This window comes from Sitophilus oryzae, unplaced genomic scaffold (assembly GCF_002938485.1).
Source record: "Sitophilus oryzae breed Bouriz unplaced genomic scaffold, Soryzae_2.0 scaffold_1297_pilon_pilon, whole genome shotgun sequence".
NCBI lineage: Eukaryota > Metazoa > Arthropoda > Insecta > Coleoptera > Curculionidae > Sitophilus > Sitophilus oryzae.
In genome coordinates this window covers 13,451,773-13,467,361 of record NW_022145945.1, presented here as the reverse complement: position 1 = coordinate 13,467,361, position 15,589 = coordinate 13,451,773, and the positions used below count along the sequence as shown (strand labels likewise).

Genomic DNA, 15,589 nt, shown 5'->3' with positions numbered 1-15,589 from the left:
TTGTTACCATATACGAGATGCACTTATCTACGACGAGATGATATGCAAACTTTATTGATGGTAAATGGTAACTTTATTGGTGTATAAGACTTTGCCTGGGCAGCAACCTATTAACTATACATATAACTGTGCTCTGGGTCTACAGTTAATTTTCCTTCGATTTTTTCTCCACTTGACTTCAAATGACACAAAACACACGTAATAACACGAATCAAAATGCATCATCTTCCAAAACGCAGATATTTGACATAGGTTGACACAAAATTATAACCTATAATTTAGCAAAACTTTGACAAGCCTCAAAAACCTAAAAGCGAGTTCATACGCACCGGCGCGGCGTCCTTTTGTCGTTCATCGTTCCGTCAAACCAATAAAATTGAAATCTGGTCTGTCATTTTTGAAATAAACCAATAAAACTGGTTAAAACAACAACAGACGACGCATGACGGATTTATATTTAAACCCATCCATAGTTAACTAAAAAAATATTAGAAACTTTTTAGTAAAATAAATAGATTGGATGGGACGTTATCTGCTTGTCTTCTGTACACTTTCTTTCTCAAGTACAGTTTTTCTGATGTACCTTTCAAACGAACCATATACATCAAGATGCTACTGTTATTACAAACATTTCAATAACCCCTTTTAAAAAGTATAGACATTGGGGTTAGATGAAAAGTTATCACTTGTCTTTTTCATTGACTCTTTTTTTCAAATCATCGTTTTAGTATGTTTCTACAATAATTTTAAATATATTAATTTACATTTTTGTTTTATATACTAATATGTTTTATTTTATATACTAAATTATTTGTTTTATATACTAATATACTAAATTTCTTGATAAACCTCCTGACTTAACTATTTTAAATAAAAATGCCTATTAGATCTCATCATCAAGTTTGATACTGAAACCAACAATGTTTCTGGATAAAAATAACTATATTTACAACTTGTAAGTTATAGGAGAAACCATTAAAGATCGAAAATAACATAATTAAGAGGGGTCCGGAAAATTTATTTATTGTGTGACCATAATATTGACGTTTGCGCAACTATTAATGACATTCGCATATTAAGGATGGATATAAAGTTACCATAATAATAAAAATTGTTTCGGAAAAATTCTATACAGTACCAAGAATAGTTTATTGCTACCAGCGTATGAAAGACATCTGTAAGACAGAATAATTCCATACTTGATATGAACAATAAATATGTCTTTACAATAAATTGTAAAAAACAAAAAATGCTGATTTTCTGAATATGGACCTTGTGAAAATGAACTATAGGGATCAAAAATTATTGAAACTCAGATTGAAGTTAACTTTAAAGTTTTTGTTTTTTATAATTAGTTGCAACATTAATGTCTATACCTTTGTGGGATTTATTCATTCCTTGAAAAAGGCTGTTTTTCGGTATTTGTGATGAAATTATTTGCAAATTATAGTTACAGAATCTTTTAGATAGAGTATATAATAGCTAGTTTATTTGTAAAAATTCATTAAAAGAAAGTATTCTTTTGGTAATAATAATTCAATATTACTAAGTAATTTTGTAAAATTACAGTATTTTGTGAAACTATGGAAAAATATCGGGTTTTTAAAACTCGCTAATTAAAGATGCTGTAATATCCATATTATCTATATATTTTTCAGTGTAGGCAAAACGACAGTTTTGTTGTAAAACTGAATGATCCCATCATCTGTCTATACGGTATTCTGTCTTAATTCAACTCAAGTCAAACGTCGCGTCGTTTTTTTTTCAACAATGTTTTACTTGATTGTTAGTTTTGAACCAATGAACCAATCTGAATACTAAACCAAAACTACTGAGCTTATATACTAGAGCAACTTATATAGAGCTACTAGAGCAATACACAAAAGGTTTTTGCCATATTGTGGAAATTTCCATCCTTGGATTGCTAAAGATGTTTTTCTTGCTTGATATAACTGAGCGGGTAGTAAATTAAAACACTATGTGTAGACGAGGATTCATCATCACCATCATTTTCAGCTTATTCAACCATTTCTAATTATAGTGCAGCCTCCCTCAAATATTTAGATACTTTCTTTGTAGTTGAGCCCATTGTTGTCTATTGTTAGCTATGCGGACCCAAGTTATCCCTGCTAATTTCCTAATATCATGGTTCCATCTCAGGTTCGGTCTTCTTCTAGGTCTCTCGATTCCTCGTGGGTACCATGCTGTAATTTTTGTGATCCATCTGTTCTTCTTGTCAGGTGTCCTGCCCATTGCCATTTGAGGAATTTGACTCTGTGGATTACATCTATTACCTGGGTCTTTTGTTGTATCCACTCTATTCTTTTACGGTCTCTCTTGGTTATTCCCAGCCAATTTCGTTCCATTGAGCGTTGTGCGACTTCCATATTCCTTATGATGTCCATTTTAAGCGTCCTGGTTTTGCATGCATAGGTCATGACTGGTAGTACACATTGGTCTAATGTTTTCTTCTTTAGATAGAGTGGCATTCTAGATTTGAATATGATTGAGTTTCTTCCATAAGTACTCCAGGTTAACTTAATGTTTCTGTTGATTTCTGGTAGTAGAGATCCCGAGCTGTGTATTAGTTGTCCCAAGTATATATATTCTATTATTTTCAGAGTTGTGTTATTTATTAGAACGTCTTTTCTTTCTACTAGTTCTTTGTACATTACTTTAGTTTTTGCTAAATTTATTTTGAGATCCACTTTATTGCTGGCTGTATTTAGTTTCTTAATTTGTGCTTGTAGTTCTTCAGGACTATTGGCAATTAAGACTTTGTCGTCAGCGAAGACGAGGATTAAATAAATAATATACTCGATGTTTTTATTTAACGATCACTTTTTATTAATGTACATATAGGCCAGTCGGCAAGTGCATCGATGGCGAGAGCAAATCCGGGCAAGCTGGAATAAGTTTTATTTTGTTTATTTTGGTGTCGATAAGCACGTATTAAATTTGCACTCCCCGTAAAGCCCGGTTTTGGCCGCCATCTTGGAAAAATTGGCTAAAATTCGGTTTATTTTTCATTATTTGTCAATAACTCGATTTCTATCAACTTTAGTGCAAAATATGTAGAGACTAAAACTAAAGAAGAGGAAAAACTCTATAAAAACGTTGTATGGGTTGTTTTCGTGCGACTATCCAAAGTATCGAATTTTACGAAAACAAAATTAAAGTTTCATATAATGTACGTGTTCAATATATCCCGGGTTAACTGTACTTGTTTCCACACCACCTTGAGCGGCACCCCCGATACATAAAGCCTAAAAACTTGTTTGCTACTGGTTGACAGTAGCCTGCTGTCGCGGTCATAATGGAAGAACGCAATTTGCATTATGACCGCAATAACGGACTAAATTTTTATTGTTGCGCGACTGGTGGAAAATCAAGTTTAACCGCCTTATCTCTCAGGGAGCTGCCTTGAGGTAAAGTAGGTACCCGGCGCGTTTTTTTTAGTGGTGTCCCCATTTCCAATAGGCCTAATCCACATATCGTCAACATAGGTTTCTTTTGAGGTGGAAGGTTCATCAGAGTTCCTTCGTTTTTTTTATGTTACTGGCTGTTCAATATAATCTTTCTGAATGTCTTCCACATCTGTATCATATTCCGGATCTGGTTCATAAGGTGGAGAATATTCTTTTCGTTGATCTTTATCAAGAGGAAAATTGTCCTCGTACTCATCTTCGTCTCATTTTACCACCTCCAAACTATTCGAACATGATTTGGCCCGACAAAGTGCACACATTACCGAGCAACGCAAACCTGCTTTGTGGCAACTACAAGATGTATTACAACCTTTGGCACATTTACATGAAATCAGATTTAATAATTCTTGGAGAGCTGCATCTTGGGAAGTAGCAATGGGCATCAGCCCATTCTTTGAATTTTTCCATCTCCGATCTAGAGGTGATTTTTCATTCCCATACCATAGCTACGTACGGAAGGAGTGCAAGCGAGCTGCGTCTTTGGTCGGTGGTAATGATGCTAGGTTTGGTAAGCTTTTGGTAATATATTTTACGAAACACTGGTATCTGTACTTATCTAATGAGTCGCATTTTTTGTATCCATATAGATGAAGAAGAAATCGTTCTCCAGCTTTTTCTATACCTTCTGGGGATGCGTTTGGGGCTTTGAAAGTTTGCACAGCTGTCTGTAATAATTCTTTTTCATTCTGTAAAACTTTAGCGAATTTCATTTTTTCTTGTCTGTATAATGCGGATGTGGTGTCGCAGCCACTAAATGCGTGGAGAAATAAAAAGAGTAAGGTTCTCGGAAAGACAAAAACTGCCTAGAATAGAGGAAATAATAACTGCTTATAATATATTTAGCGTGTTTAAACCGAGATAACTTGGAAACGGGTTGTCGCACGGAAAAAGTACATAGAACGTTTTTTATAGAGTTTTTCCTCTTCTTTAATTTTGGTCTGGACTTCTGGAATTTTGGTCATTTTCTGCACTTAATTTGATAGAAATCGAGTTATTGACAAATGATGAAAAATAAACCGAATTTTAGCCACTTTTTCCAAGATGGCTGCCAAATCCGGGCTTTGGGGGTGGTGCAAATTTAACACGTGGTTCCTTACACTAAACTAAACAAAATAAAATTTATTCTAGCTTGTCCGGATTTGCTCCCGCCATAAGCTATTTTTTAATACTTGGCGACTGGCCTATATGAATAGATAGCTTCGTAACTTTTTACACCAAAAAAATACTAAAAAAATACTTTTTAGAATCCCAGGTAGAAACGGAAATTTAGTTTTAAAGTTTCATTCGAGTTTTTCTTTAAAGTAAAATGGAAAACGAGAGACATCTATTTTCAGATCTGCGATGCGGTATTTTCACAAACTAAATAAAATGCAATAAATAGTACTTGAAGAAAATAGAAATCAGATATATTAATTAGTTTCTAAGAAGCATCCATAAAACAACAACGGCAGCGTTAATGACTCGTTCGCTTAAAACTACAAAGGAAAACTTTCTTTCAGTTCGGTGGAAATGAAATATTTGCTCATCAGCTAAACGTCTAACTAACGAACAAGAATCATTACTTCAACTTTCTCCATTTTTCTTTTATTTTTTGCCTTTTTTCATATTTAGTACGGAAAAATTTATAATTTACAATACCTACGCCACTGTTTTTGCAAAAACCGAAGTGAAAGGCCGTTTGCGGCCAATTGCATAACTGGTTTGGGATATTCATTCGTCTTGCCATTCAAGGCATATCCCTTTTTTAGCAGCCGCCTTATCATTTATATATGGTACATGCAGTGAAATAAGATACTTTACAGTTTTTGTGTAGGTTTATATGAATTAAACTAATACTTAACACTAAAACCAGATAATATTTTATGTCAGTTGATTTGGTCTGTAATATATTTAAAATAATTTGGAATAAGCTAATAATAAGACCGGTCTTGGACTTCTAGCACAAAAGTCTAGTCACATAGTCTAGCACAAAAAGCAAGACCAAGACTCACCATGCAAGATTCTTGTGGTATTTTGCATTTTTTACGTTTGTTATTTACATCTCATTTTTCATAGATAATAATTTAAAAATAAATAAAGAAATGTTTATTTACTTATCCCCATACATACTGTCATACTGCCATTACTCGCTGACAAGTATTTGACACGCATCAGAAGATGGTCACGCAAGGCGTTTTCTTTCATGAGCTTTTCTGTGACTGAAAAGCTCGATACGTGATGTTATCTGTCTACCGCACTCCGGACATTCAAAAATCTCATTGTTTTGTTGTCTCTTTACTTTTTGGTTGTCGTTGTTAACTGAGTTTACAATTCTTCTCCATTCCGTTCTATTGTGAGCTGATTTTTCCTACTCATTCTGCTTGTTAATCCCCTTTACGTTTTCGTGGAAAATATCTTTGTACCTTTTGAGTTGTCCACCCGGCCTCCTCTTACCGTCTACAAGCTCACCGTAAAGCAGAGATTTTGGTATGCGGTTTTCTTGCATTCTGCAGACGTGACCAGCCCATCTTAAGCGGGACTTTGTAATCATGACTTCAATACTCTCGCAGTTTTACTGTGCGCCCTTTACTTATCCCCAGCAAAAATAAGACCAACTACTTATTGGCAGGGTGCAAAAAAATCATGATTTTTTTTAAAATTCAAAAAAAAGATTTGTTTGTTTTTAATCAATTTTCTATTTAAAGTCCTATCCTAAAAGGATAAATTTTTGTAACTCTGCCCGATATTGACAATATTAACATATCTACGGCGGGTATCGTTTTTCCACATCGATCACCGATATATTTTATTCTGTAAACTTTGCCGATGCCCCTATTTCCGCAAAAAAAATCGACCGCTTAGATCAAATGGATTTTTTTGGAAATATGATGTCGATATGCAGATAATGACTGTCTTAAGTCGAGAATAAACTTAGTACCATATAATGTTCAAAGTGCAAAGTACTTATTGCAGAACAAAATGTCGGTAGAAATTTGGAATGAACTAGAAGATAAATTGGGGAAGGCGGAAGTTAGCTTGATCAACATTCAGCTGTTTCAACAAAGGTATAAAACAGCCTTCACTTCGGCTTATCTTTTGTATATAGTCAATATAGCCTGACATCAGAAGAAACTAGTCCTGCACTAGAGTTCGCGAATGAAATGTATTCAAATGCCGGATTTCGGGCACTCCACAATTTCAAAATAAATTTCTGACATTTAGAAGTGTAATGGATTCACATGAAATAACTTCAAAAATCGGTCCAACATTTTAATAGATGAATAGATATTAGGGGTGTGTGTTATATGTTAGATCTTTTACAATTATTTTTTTAACTGTGCTTATTTGATGAATAGATATGTATATGTATGGTCTTTTATTTGCTAAGCAAATGTTCCTCTCTTCCAATCCTTTTTATTGTTCAATACTACAGTGAGGTGTTTTTCAAAGTTGTACGTTATTGGAAGATCATCCACTGGAAGTTGGGTGAGTGGAATTTTCCTTTTAATTTTTCCAAACCCCTGAGCTGTCAATTCTTCCAGTACTGTTTCCGTCAATGACTATTCTAATCATTGTCGCATTTTTGTACAGGCTTTGCTTTGCTGTACGTTGCTCTAGTTTTGCGTACCAGGCACCCTCTAGAACGAATATCTTTGACCATCAAGATAACAATAATAACACAATTCCTTAAATGATATATCGGAGATATACAATACTGCAAAGAAAGCACGGTGTATTTATAGGAGTGTTTTTCTCTAAAATGAAAAAATATTTTCTATTCAACTTATACCAATACAAATTCGATCTAGTCGAAGGTCATAATCCTAGTAAAAAGCTGTTATTTTATTGCTGTTTTCCTTTCTTTTGTTGTTATTCTTATAATGATTTTCGCTGATGTATTTCGTTACAAGGATTTTTCACGAAAAACCCACATTTCAGATATCAACACGATAAATCGAAGTAGTCGACCCCGATTTTCGTTCTATTTATATTTCTGTTTTCCGTCTAATTTTCGTATTTTCATCTAGGATACGAGGCGACGGCTACAGGCGTTTGCCGACTGTCCACTTCACCATTTCCTGTTTCTATTTTGTAAAAATGTCAAAAATAAAATGTTATTTTATACCGTGTTTTTCAAAAAGTCCAAATGAAATCGATTTTTTGTGTTAAAATTGAAATACAGGAGTCTCCCGAATTACGCGGGGGTTACATTCCTTGAAAACATGCACCGCATAAATAGAAACAACTTGTATTGAAACAAACTTATTATTACATTCCTACAAACTTTCTCTTGTATGTATGTGAACATTATTTTTTATTACATGTACATAAATACCACAAGATTGGAATAGCGCCAATATAATTCTAATTCATAAGAAAGGCAGCGAAGAAGACATCAGAAACTATAGCCTACTACCATTTAGTTACATACAAAATATTCACAAAAATAATAAACAACAGAATACAAAACATGCTAGACGCTTCAAACCACGACAACAAGCAGGCTTTAGAAGCGGCTTTAGCACGATTGATCACATACTTACACTATAAAAACTATCAGCCGAACAAAAGAATACGAACTTCCACTAGCCATGGCCTTTATAGACTTTGGGAAGGTCTTCGACTCGATAAATCTTAAGAATAATAATAGAAGCCCTAGCGAAACAAGGTATTGACAGGCCTCATATAGAAACTCTCGCCAATATATAAAAAGAAGCCAAATGAAGAGTAATGATATATCACACAACCTCAAATTCCTGGGGAGACGCGATATCCCCAAAGCTGTTTACAGCAACATTAGAAGAAATCTTCCGTCAACTGGACTAGACCAGCTAAGGATTAAATATAGATGGAGAATATCTTAACCATCTAATAGTCCTGAAGAACTACAAGTCCAAATTAATAAACTAAATACAGCCAGCAATAAAGTGGCTCTTAAAATGAATTTAGCAAAAACTAAATTAATGTACAACAAACTAGTCTGAAGAAAAGGCGTTCTAACAAATAACACAATACTGGAAAGAGTAGAAGAATATATATATTTGGGACAACCAATACAAAAGCTTAGGATCTCTTCTTCTTCTTCTTCTTAGGCCGCCGTCTCCCTTGGGAGGTTGGCGATCCAACTGGCTATGATGGTGCGTGAAACCGCACCTCTGAAAATTTCGATCGATGTTCTTCCGAACCAACGACGCAGGTCCTTAAGCCAGGAGTTTTGCCTTCTTCCCACTGATCTCCTGCCCTCAATTTTGCCCTCGATGACCAGTCTGAGCACCTCGTATCAATCAACCCTCATGATGTGACTGACGTGCTGTAACTTCCTTTCCTTCAATGTTGATAGGAGCTCTTTATCTTTGCCCATCCGCCTGAGTACCTCCTCGTTTGTCACTCTAACCATCCAAGATACACGCAGCATACGGCGATACAAGTACATCTCAAAAGCGTTAATGCGGTTTTCCAGTGTCTGATTGAGTGTCCAACTCTCAGAGCCGTAGAGAAATACTGGAAAGATGTAGCAACGCAGCATACGTATGCGCAGTTCTCGGCTGGAGAAGAGGGTTTTCATGGAAGCAAAAGTACGTCTGGCCTGTTCGATCGTCGCTAAAATTTCAGTTTTGGGGTCGTAAGCGTCGTTAACTAGGGCTCCTAGATACTTTATGGACGATACTTGTTCTACTTAGGATCTCTACCACCAGAAGTCAACAAAAAAATTAAGTTAGCATAAAGTACTTATGGAAGAAACCCAATCATATTTAAATCTAGAATGCTGCTCTATCTAAAGAAAAAACTTTTTTTTTAATTTTAGTACTTTGAAAATCATAGTTTTGCTATTTATTAAAAAAATTTGTGTAATAAATCAACACATAAAAAGTGTACACTACCTAGTGCAAAAGCTCCTGATGCAATAGAAACGAAGCATTATGTCAAATACAATCATGTATAAAAGTTACTAAAAGAGCGTCAACTAAAGCAATGTTTACAGCATATTTTAATTCTAGAAATTTTCACTAAAACTAATTTTATAACTGACACTATGTTTGTAAATTTTATACAAATGTCAATTCATATAATATGATTAAACTATAAAATATGTGGATAAATATATCTCAGTCCTTTTGTAATGTTGTTTGAATCATCCAATTGTTTTTATGACAAATTCTTACGTAATACATATAGTTATGTGTATCTTTAATTTTATAACTAAATATTTACTTAGGTTTTACCAAAATTTACAATGATTATCCTTATATATGATAAACTAATATCTCTCTCTCTAAAATTAAAAATTATGTACGGAAGTTCCTCAGATCAGTAAAAAGACATATCGAAATAAGTTATCGTAAGTTTTCTACAAAATGTCACTAAAATTTATCGTTGTGTTTGTGTTGATTTTTAAAACCAAAAAATACGAAAATTATGAGATAAATGAATTATTTTTTCGATGGTACAATCTTAAATATTACGAACTTTTTATTACTCTGAGTGATAGTCCATTATTTAACCTATCCTATTCTAGGCTTAAAAGTCAAACCTACTAAACGATGACTAATCATATGCTCGAGCTTTTGGCTTTCTATAATCAAGCGAAATATAGGTGGGCCGAAATATTGATATAAATCAACCCAGTAAATTAGCGAAAATATATATTACCTGGATTTATGTGGCAGGCAAAAAAATAAAATGCATATTTCAGTAAAGCTCATTGCACAATATACACAACCAATGGATTATAAATAAATTGTAGAATTAATATCTGTAATATACTTACAGGGTTGTCGATTGTTCTTGGCTTTTGCTTTTGACATTTAAATAAATGTTCAAAAAAAGAGATCGAATTTTGAAAAAAATTAATAATTGAAAAAAGTTAATTTGGTTAGGGAAGACGGAAGTTAGCTTGATCAACATTGAGCTGTTTCAAAAAAGGTATAAAACAGCCTTGACTCTAGCTTATCTTTTGACATTGATTAGTCCTCGGGAACAGTGGCGTGTCGTATAGGGGGCCAGGGGGCCGGGGGGGGGGGCGAATGCCCTCTCCGCAACTAAGCGCTTGGCGCCCCTGGCGCCCTTTGAAAAAGAAATAGATAAACTAAATTTAACGCAAAAACAAACGGTACCCTACCGTACCCTTAGCTCTTCAAGGCAAAAAATGACGTATATATTTCTCACATTTTATTTTTGTTTTTTAATGTTTACTTGTATCACAGATAACATAATGCTTGCATAGTGCTTGTAATAATTTAAATCTCTAATGAAGTAGGCGTATAATACGTACGAAAGTTTTCATATGGGTTTAAAACTTGAAACTACCGCTAGACCATTGTCTATAAATAAAAATACAATGGCTAGACATAACATTGCGCCGGCGCCGCCAAAGAAGAAGAGGAAAGCAGTCGCAATAGAAGTAAATTCGGGGAATCACCAACCGAAATATAATCGATTATAATGAATTGCTGAATAAAATTAATATAATCTCCAATCACTTACAAAAGGTTAATATCAATTTATGTACAGATGCTCATATGATTACTGCCGTAACTGTAGATCTCAAATCATTAAGAAGTGAAAAATATTTTGAAAATTTAAAAAAAAACAGGCTACTATTTTGGCAAATAAATGCAATACGTCAACATCATTTTCCACAAAAAGACAAAGAAGAATGAAAAAAATTATGATGAAATCCAGAATGATTACCTACATCAAAATTCTGAAGATAATTTCAAGATATCAGTGTTTTATGGTACTTTAGACATTTTAACTTCGTTTTGAAGACTTCCTAAATATATGCCAAAAATTTAATTGTTTATTGGGATATGGACGTCAATGAGGACAATTTATAATGTCTTATAGATTGTTATGGATTATTCTTTAGTTGAGGAATAAAAATATTTTTGCAGTTTCTTAGAAGAAATTAATGCTGATGACAACAAACTTGCACCCGACGAATATTTATCACTTTTAATTTCCAATGACCTAGAGTCTTCATATCCATCTCTATGTGCATTACTGAGGATTTTTTACACTATAGCCACCAACAGTGCTGGTGCAGAACGATCTTTCAGTAGATTAGGAAGAATTAATAATTATCAGAGGTGCACCAGCACACAAGATAGAACCAATTATTTATCACTTCTCAGTGTTGAAGCAGACACAGCCCAGGATCTAAATATAGACGAAATGATTGATTCTTTTAAATCGGTTAAAACAAGACGCTTGCATGTTTGAAATAACTTGTTGTATACTAAATTTTTTAATAAACAAATTTATAATTAAAAAAAAAGTTTTCATGTAGTCTATTATATAAAAAAAGTTTGTAATTTATTTGATCCTTTATATATTATATTATAATCATTGCGCCCCTTAAGGTCTTCACCCCCTCCTCCCTTTTATCCACGACACGCTACTGCTCGGGAATAAAAAAAATATAACCAAACCTGACATCAGAAGAAACCAGTCCTGCACTAGAGTTTGCGAATGAAATGTATTCGAATACCGGATTCTGGATTCTGGCACTTCACAATTTCAAAATAAATCACTGCCATTTAGAAGTGTAATGGATTCACATGAAATAATTTCAAAAATCGGTCCAACATTTTAATAGATAAATATATATTAGGGATATGTGTTATATGTTAGACCTTTTATAATTATTTTTCGATCTATAAGTATTTAAACGTTACAACAGCAAATGTAACTTAACTGTAGATGACGATGTCGGGTATATTTGATATAGGAATACTTTTTTATAGCTTTATAGGAAAAGTTTTTATAATGTTTACAGGTATCTTTCGATTTATCATAAGTTTTTAAACAAGTTGATTTTTTTCTATTTAAATCAATGATTAAAATAATTTAAATCAAGTGGACAAAGGTGTTTGTCTAATTTAAATTCTAATGTCTTGTTTTTCTGTTTCAGGCCCAATTAATCGCCCAAAGAGACGAAAAATCGGGCGGTGTAAACGTAGTCATTATGTCAAAGTAAGTAGACGGTGTTCCATGTTTTTCTTCTGTCACAAAATAAAAACCTATCAAAAAACTCATCCATCGAACATAGCAATGCTTCTTTTTTCAAAAGACGAGAAGGTATTTCAGTAAGATTAGTTTTTACATAAATTTGTTTATTCATTAAAAAAAATCAATATTACTGTTATTTGTTTATATTGTTTTTCTCTATAATTGGTAATGATTCTCAGTTATTGTCCGATAATAAAAAATTGTTAATAATTTGTTTAATTTATATTGTTATTTTGAAAGAACCATGTATATCTGCTGGCATACGAATTAGTATTATTGTTAGGGTGCTTAATTTTCTTATATTTTAATAAACGGTGGAACTTTTACGTACCTGATCTTAGAGTAAACTTCGAAATACGAAAAAAAGAAGCCTTGCACAATTGCTATATCATTTCTTGATTTCTCAAGAATTCTTGATCATTGCTTCGTGGCATGGCGTTTTCTTTGTATTTGTCTTGGGCTTTAAGTTTTTTTAAGATTTCCTTCATATTGATGTTTGTTCGGAATAGAGTGAAGTGAGCTGTAAGATGCAGGCACGTACTGGTTCCACTCTACCGCACTGTCTATAGTTGTTACTAATATAACAAAAATATGGCGTTAGTTTGTTTAGTCTTTTTCAAAGACATCATAACAGAAATGGGTGACCGACTTTTTCGGGTTTGTGAATTGATTATTGAACACTGTCTTTACATAGAAAATATAAATTAATTAATAATAATTAAATTTAACTCATCTAGAGCAGATGTGCCAAATATTCACGTAGACCACACATTAACAAGTAGATAATAACCTAACCTTTCATTTTAAAAGAATAATTAAAGATAATATGTTTCACAAGTTTGACACCTCTACTCTAGAGCATTTGTTTTATTTTAGTACGTCAGTTTAAGAATTTTTAAAATATTTAGACGTGAGTGAAAATATAGTCGATATTTTAGCAAAAAAAGGAAACTGCAGGTTGCACAATGCTCAATGAAACGAAATCTGCTGGGAATAACCAAGAGATACCTTAAGAGAATAGAGTGGATACGACAAAGACCCAGGTAATAGATGTCATCCACAGAATCAAATCCCCCAAGTGGCAATGGACAGGATACCTGGCAAGCACGGACAGCAGATGGACCACAAAAATTATAGCATGGTACCCGTGAGGATTAAGAGACCTAGAAGAAGACCGTACTTGAGATGGGACCATGATATTAGAAAATTAGCAGGGAAAACTTGGACCTGGATAGCCAACAACAGACAAAAGTGAGCCCAACTACAAAGAAAGTATCTAAATATATGAGGAAGGCTATATCTTAATTGTAAATGGTCGAATAATTTGAAAATTATGATGATGATATTAGAAAAAATGCATAAAATGTAGTGCATTTTCCAAGAAGTTCCGAATAATGAATAAAGACAGATATTCTCCGATATAGAGAGACAATATAATATTAAAATTAGTCAATAGACAAAAACATAAAAGTTAATCAATGGACAGAGATTAAAGTTGTCTACTACTAGAAATGAAAATTTAGTGAAACTGTTTTTATTCAGAACAATGATAATATTTCCAGTATTAACGGTCCAACATCTTGAAAATCTTTTTTAAAGGACACCAATACAGGAGTCTTTGTGACATAATCTACCGGAAAATTGGTTTTTGACACTTAAATCGCTTCTGTATAAATTGGATAAAAACTTAAGATGCTCAGGTTTAGTGTATAGTTGATAACATAACAGTGGTATAACTATCCAAAGCATCGTAGTTGTGTAGCTTACTTTCAATTGAAAATTGAAACATTGTCTACAGCCTTGAAAGAAACGCTGATCTGATTAGTAATTTTTGAGGATATGTTAGGAAAACTAAAGAGACAGCTCAACCTCTATCAAGGACTTCTTTGCTGCAGACTCTGCGTTAAAGATCTTGAAACAGCGGAGCACAGAGGTTGGTTGCAAGCGACACTTTCTATATGTGAAAACAAGTCTAGAATCGGAGCATAAGTTCGTGCAGGGTACAGGAATAGGAAAGTGGGTGCATACATAGAAAGGGGACAAACACAACAGGCCTTACAGGTCGCAGTGTTTCCAGCACAGGACGGCCTCTTAATATTGAGAAAAAAAAGAACCAAGACATGGATAATATACATATAATACTAGAATTTTGTATTGCGAAGTGACCTTGAAAAATGTTTTTAAAAACGATAACATATACATACTAAAATACTAAAATTCAGTAATGCAATACACACACCTTCCACATTATGAATCGCTGCAGATAGCTGTTGATCGAACTTCTTCTATATCATCTGCACAAGTAAAAAAATATCTAAAGAGTAGTTACTGACAACTTTTTATATAATTACTTGGAAAATAGATACAATAAACTATACTTAGATTATCGAACCATCGATCTTATGAGACACATTTGTCTCGTAACTGACATATTTGTCTCGTAAGATTGACACTTGTAACAAAAGAAAACAGAAATCTTGAAGAAGTTAATAGTAGTTTGTACACAATTTTGATTTCGCAAAGAACTAGAGAAGAACACTACGGGAATTATGGAGATTTACAAAGATTGTAATTTTAAATACAATGTATCCTAGATCATCTCCATGTTCCATGTCAATATGACAAATTTGAATTAAAAATATATTTTATTTAGACTAGATTAATAATAGTCACCAAATGAACATAATGTGACTATATCGAATATAATCATACAAAATATGGAAAGTGGAGAGTATAAAAAGTAATAAATATTTAGAAATCTGGATAGAAAGAGTTTGTACTCATAACCACGATAATCAAAAAAATATTAAGATCTGCATTACTGCTTAGAACATCACAAAGGACTAAATATCTACAGTTCATACCAAATAAACTTTTAGTCACGTGATTAAGCTTGACCGGCACAGCGTCGCCCACTTTTAAATATTTTCTTTTAATCAAAATATTTTAGGAAACAAAAATAAATTAACTATAAATATATAAACAGCTATGATTTACATTGCGATGAATTTTTACCGCTATGAGTAGCTAAAGCTTGAAGTATCACAACACTATTTATTTAAACCAAAAACTCGTAATACAAAACTAAAGTGTCAAATAAGAATAACAAT

The 15,589-nt window shown here is 33.2% G+C and overlaps 1 protein-coding gene across 3 annotated transcripts in view; it reads left to right on the top strand.

The window, feature by feature from the left end:
• The window catches only part of LOC115874829 (proton-coupled amino acid transporter-like protein CG1139), a 146,639-nt gene that overhangs the window by 107,496 nt on the left and 23,554 nt on the right, over window positions 1–15,589 (top strand). For all 3 annotated transcript variants that reach the window (XM_030890133.1, XM_030890134.1, XM_030890132.1), the window contains exon 2: window positions 12,382–12,443. In XM_030890133.1, coding sequence (XP_030745993.1) covers window positions 12,382–12,443 — 62 coding nt within the window. The remainder of the gene's footprint in view (window positions 1–12,381; window positions 12,444–15,589) is intronic.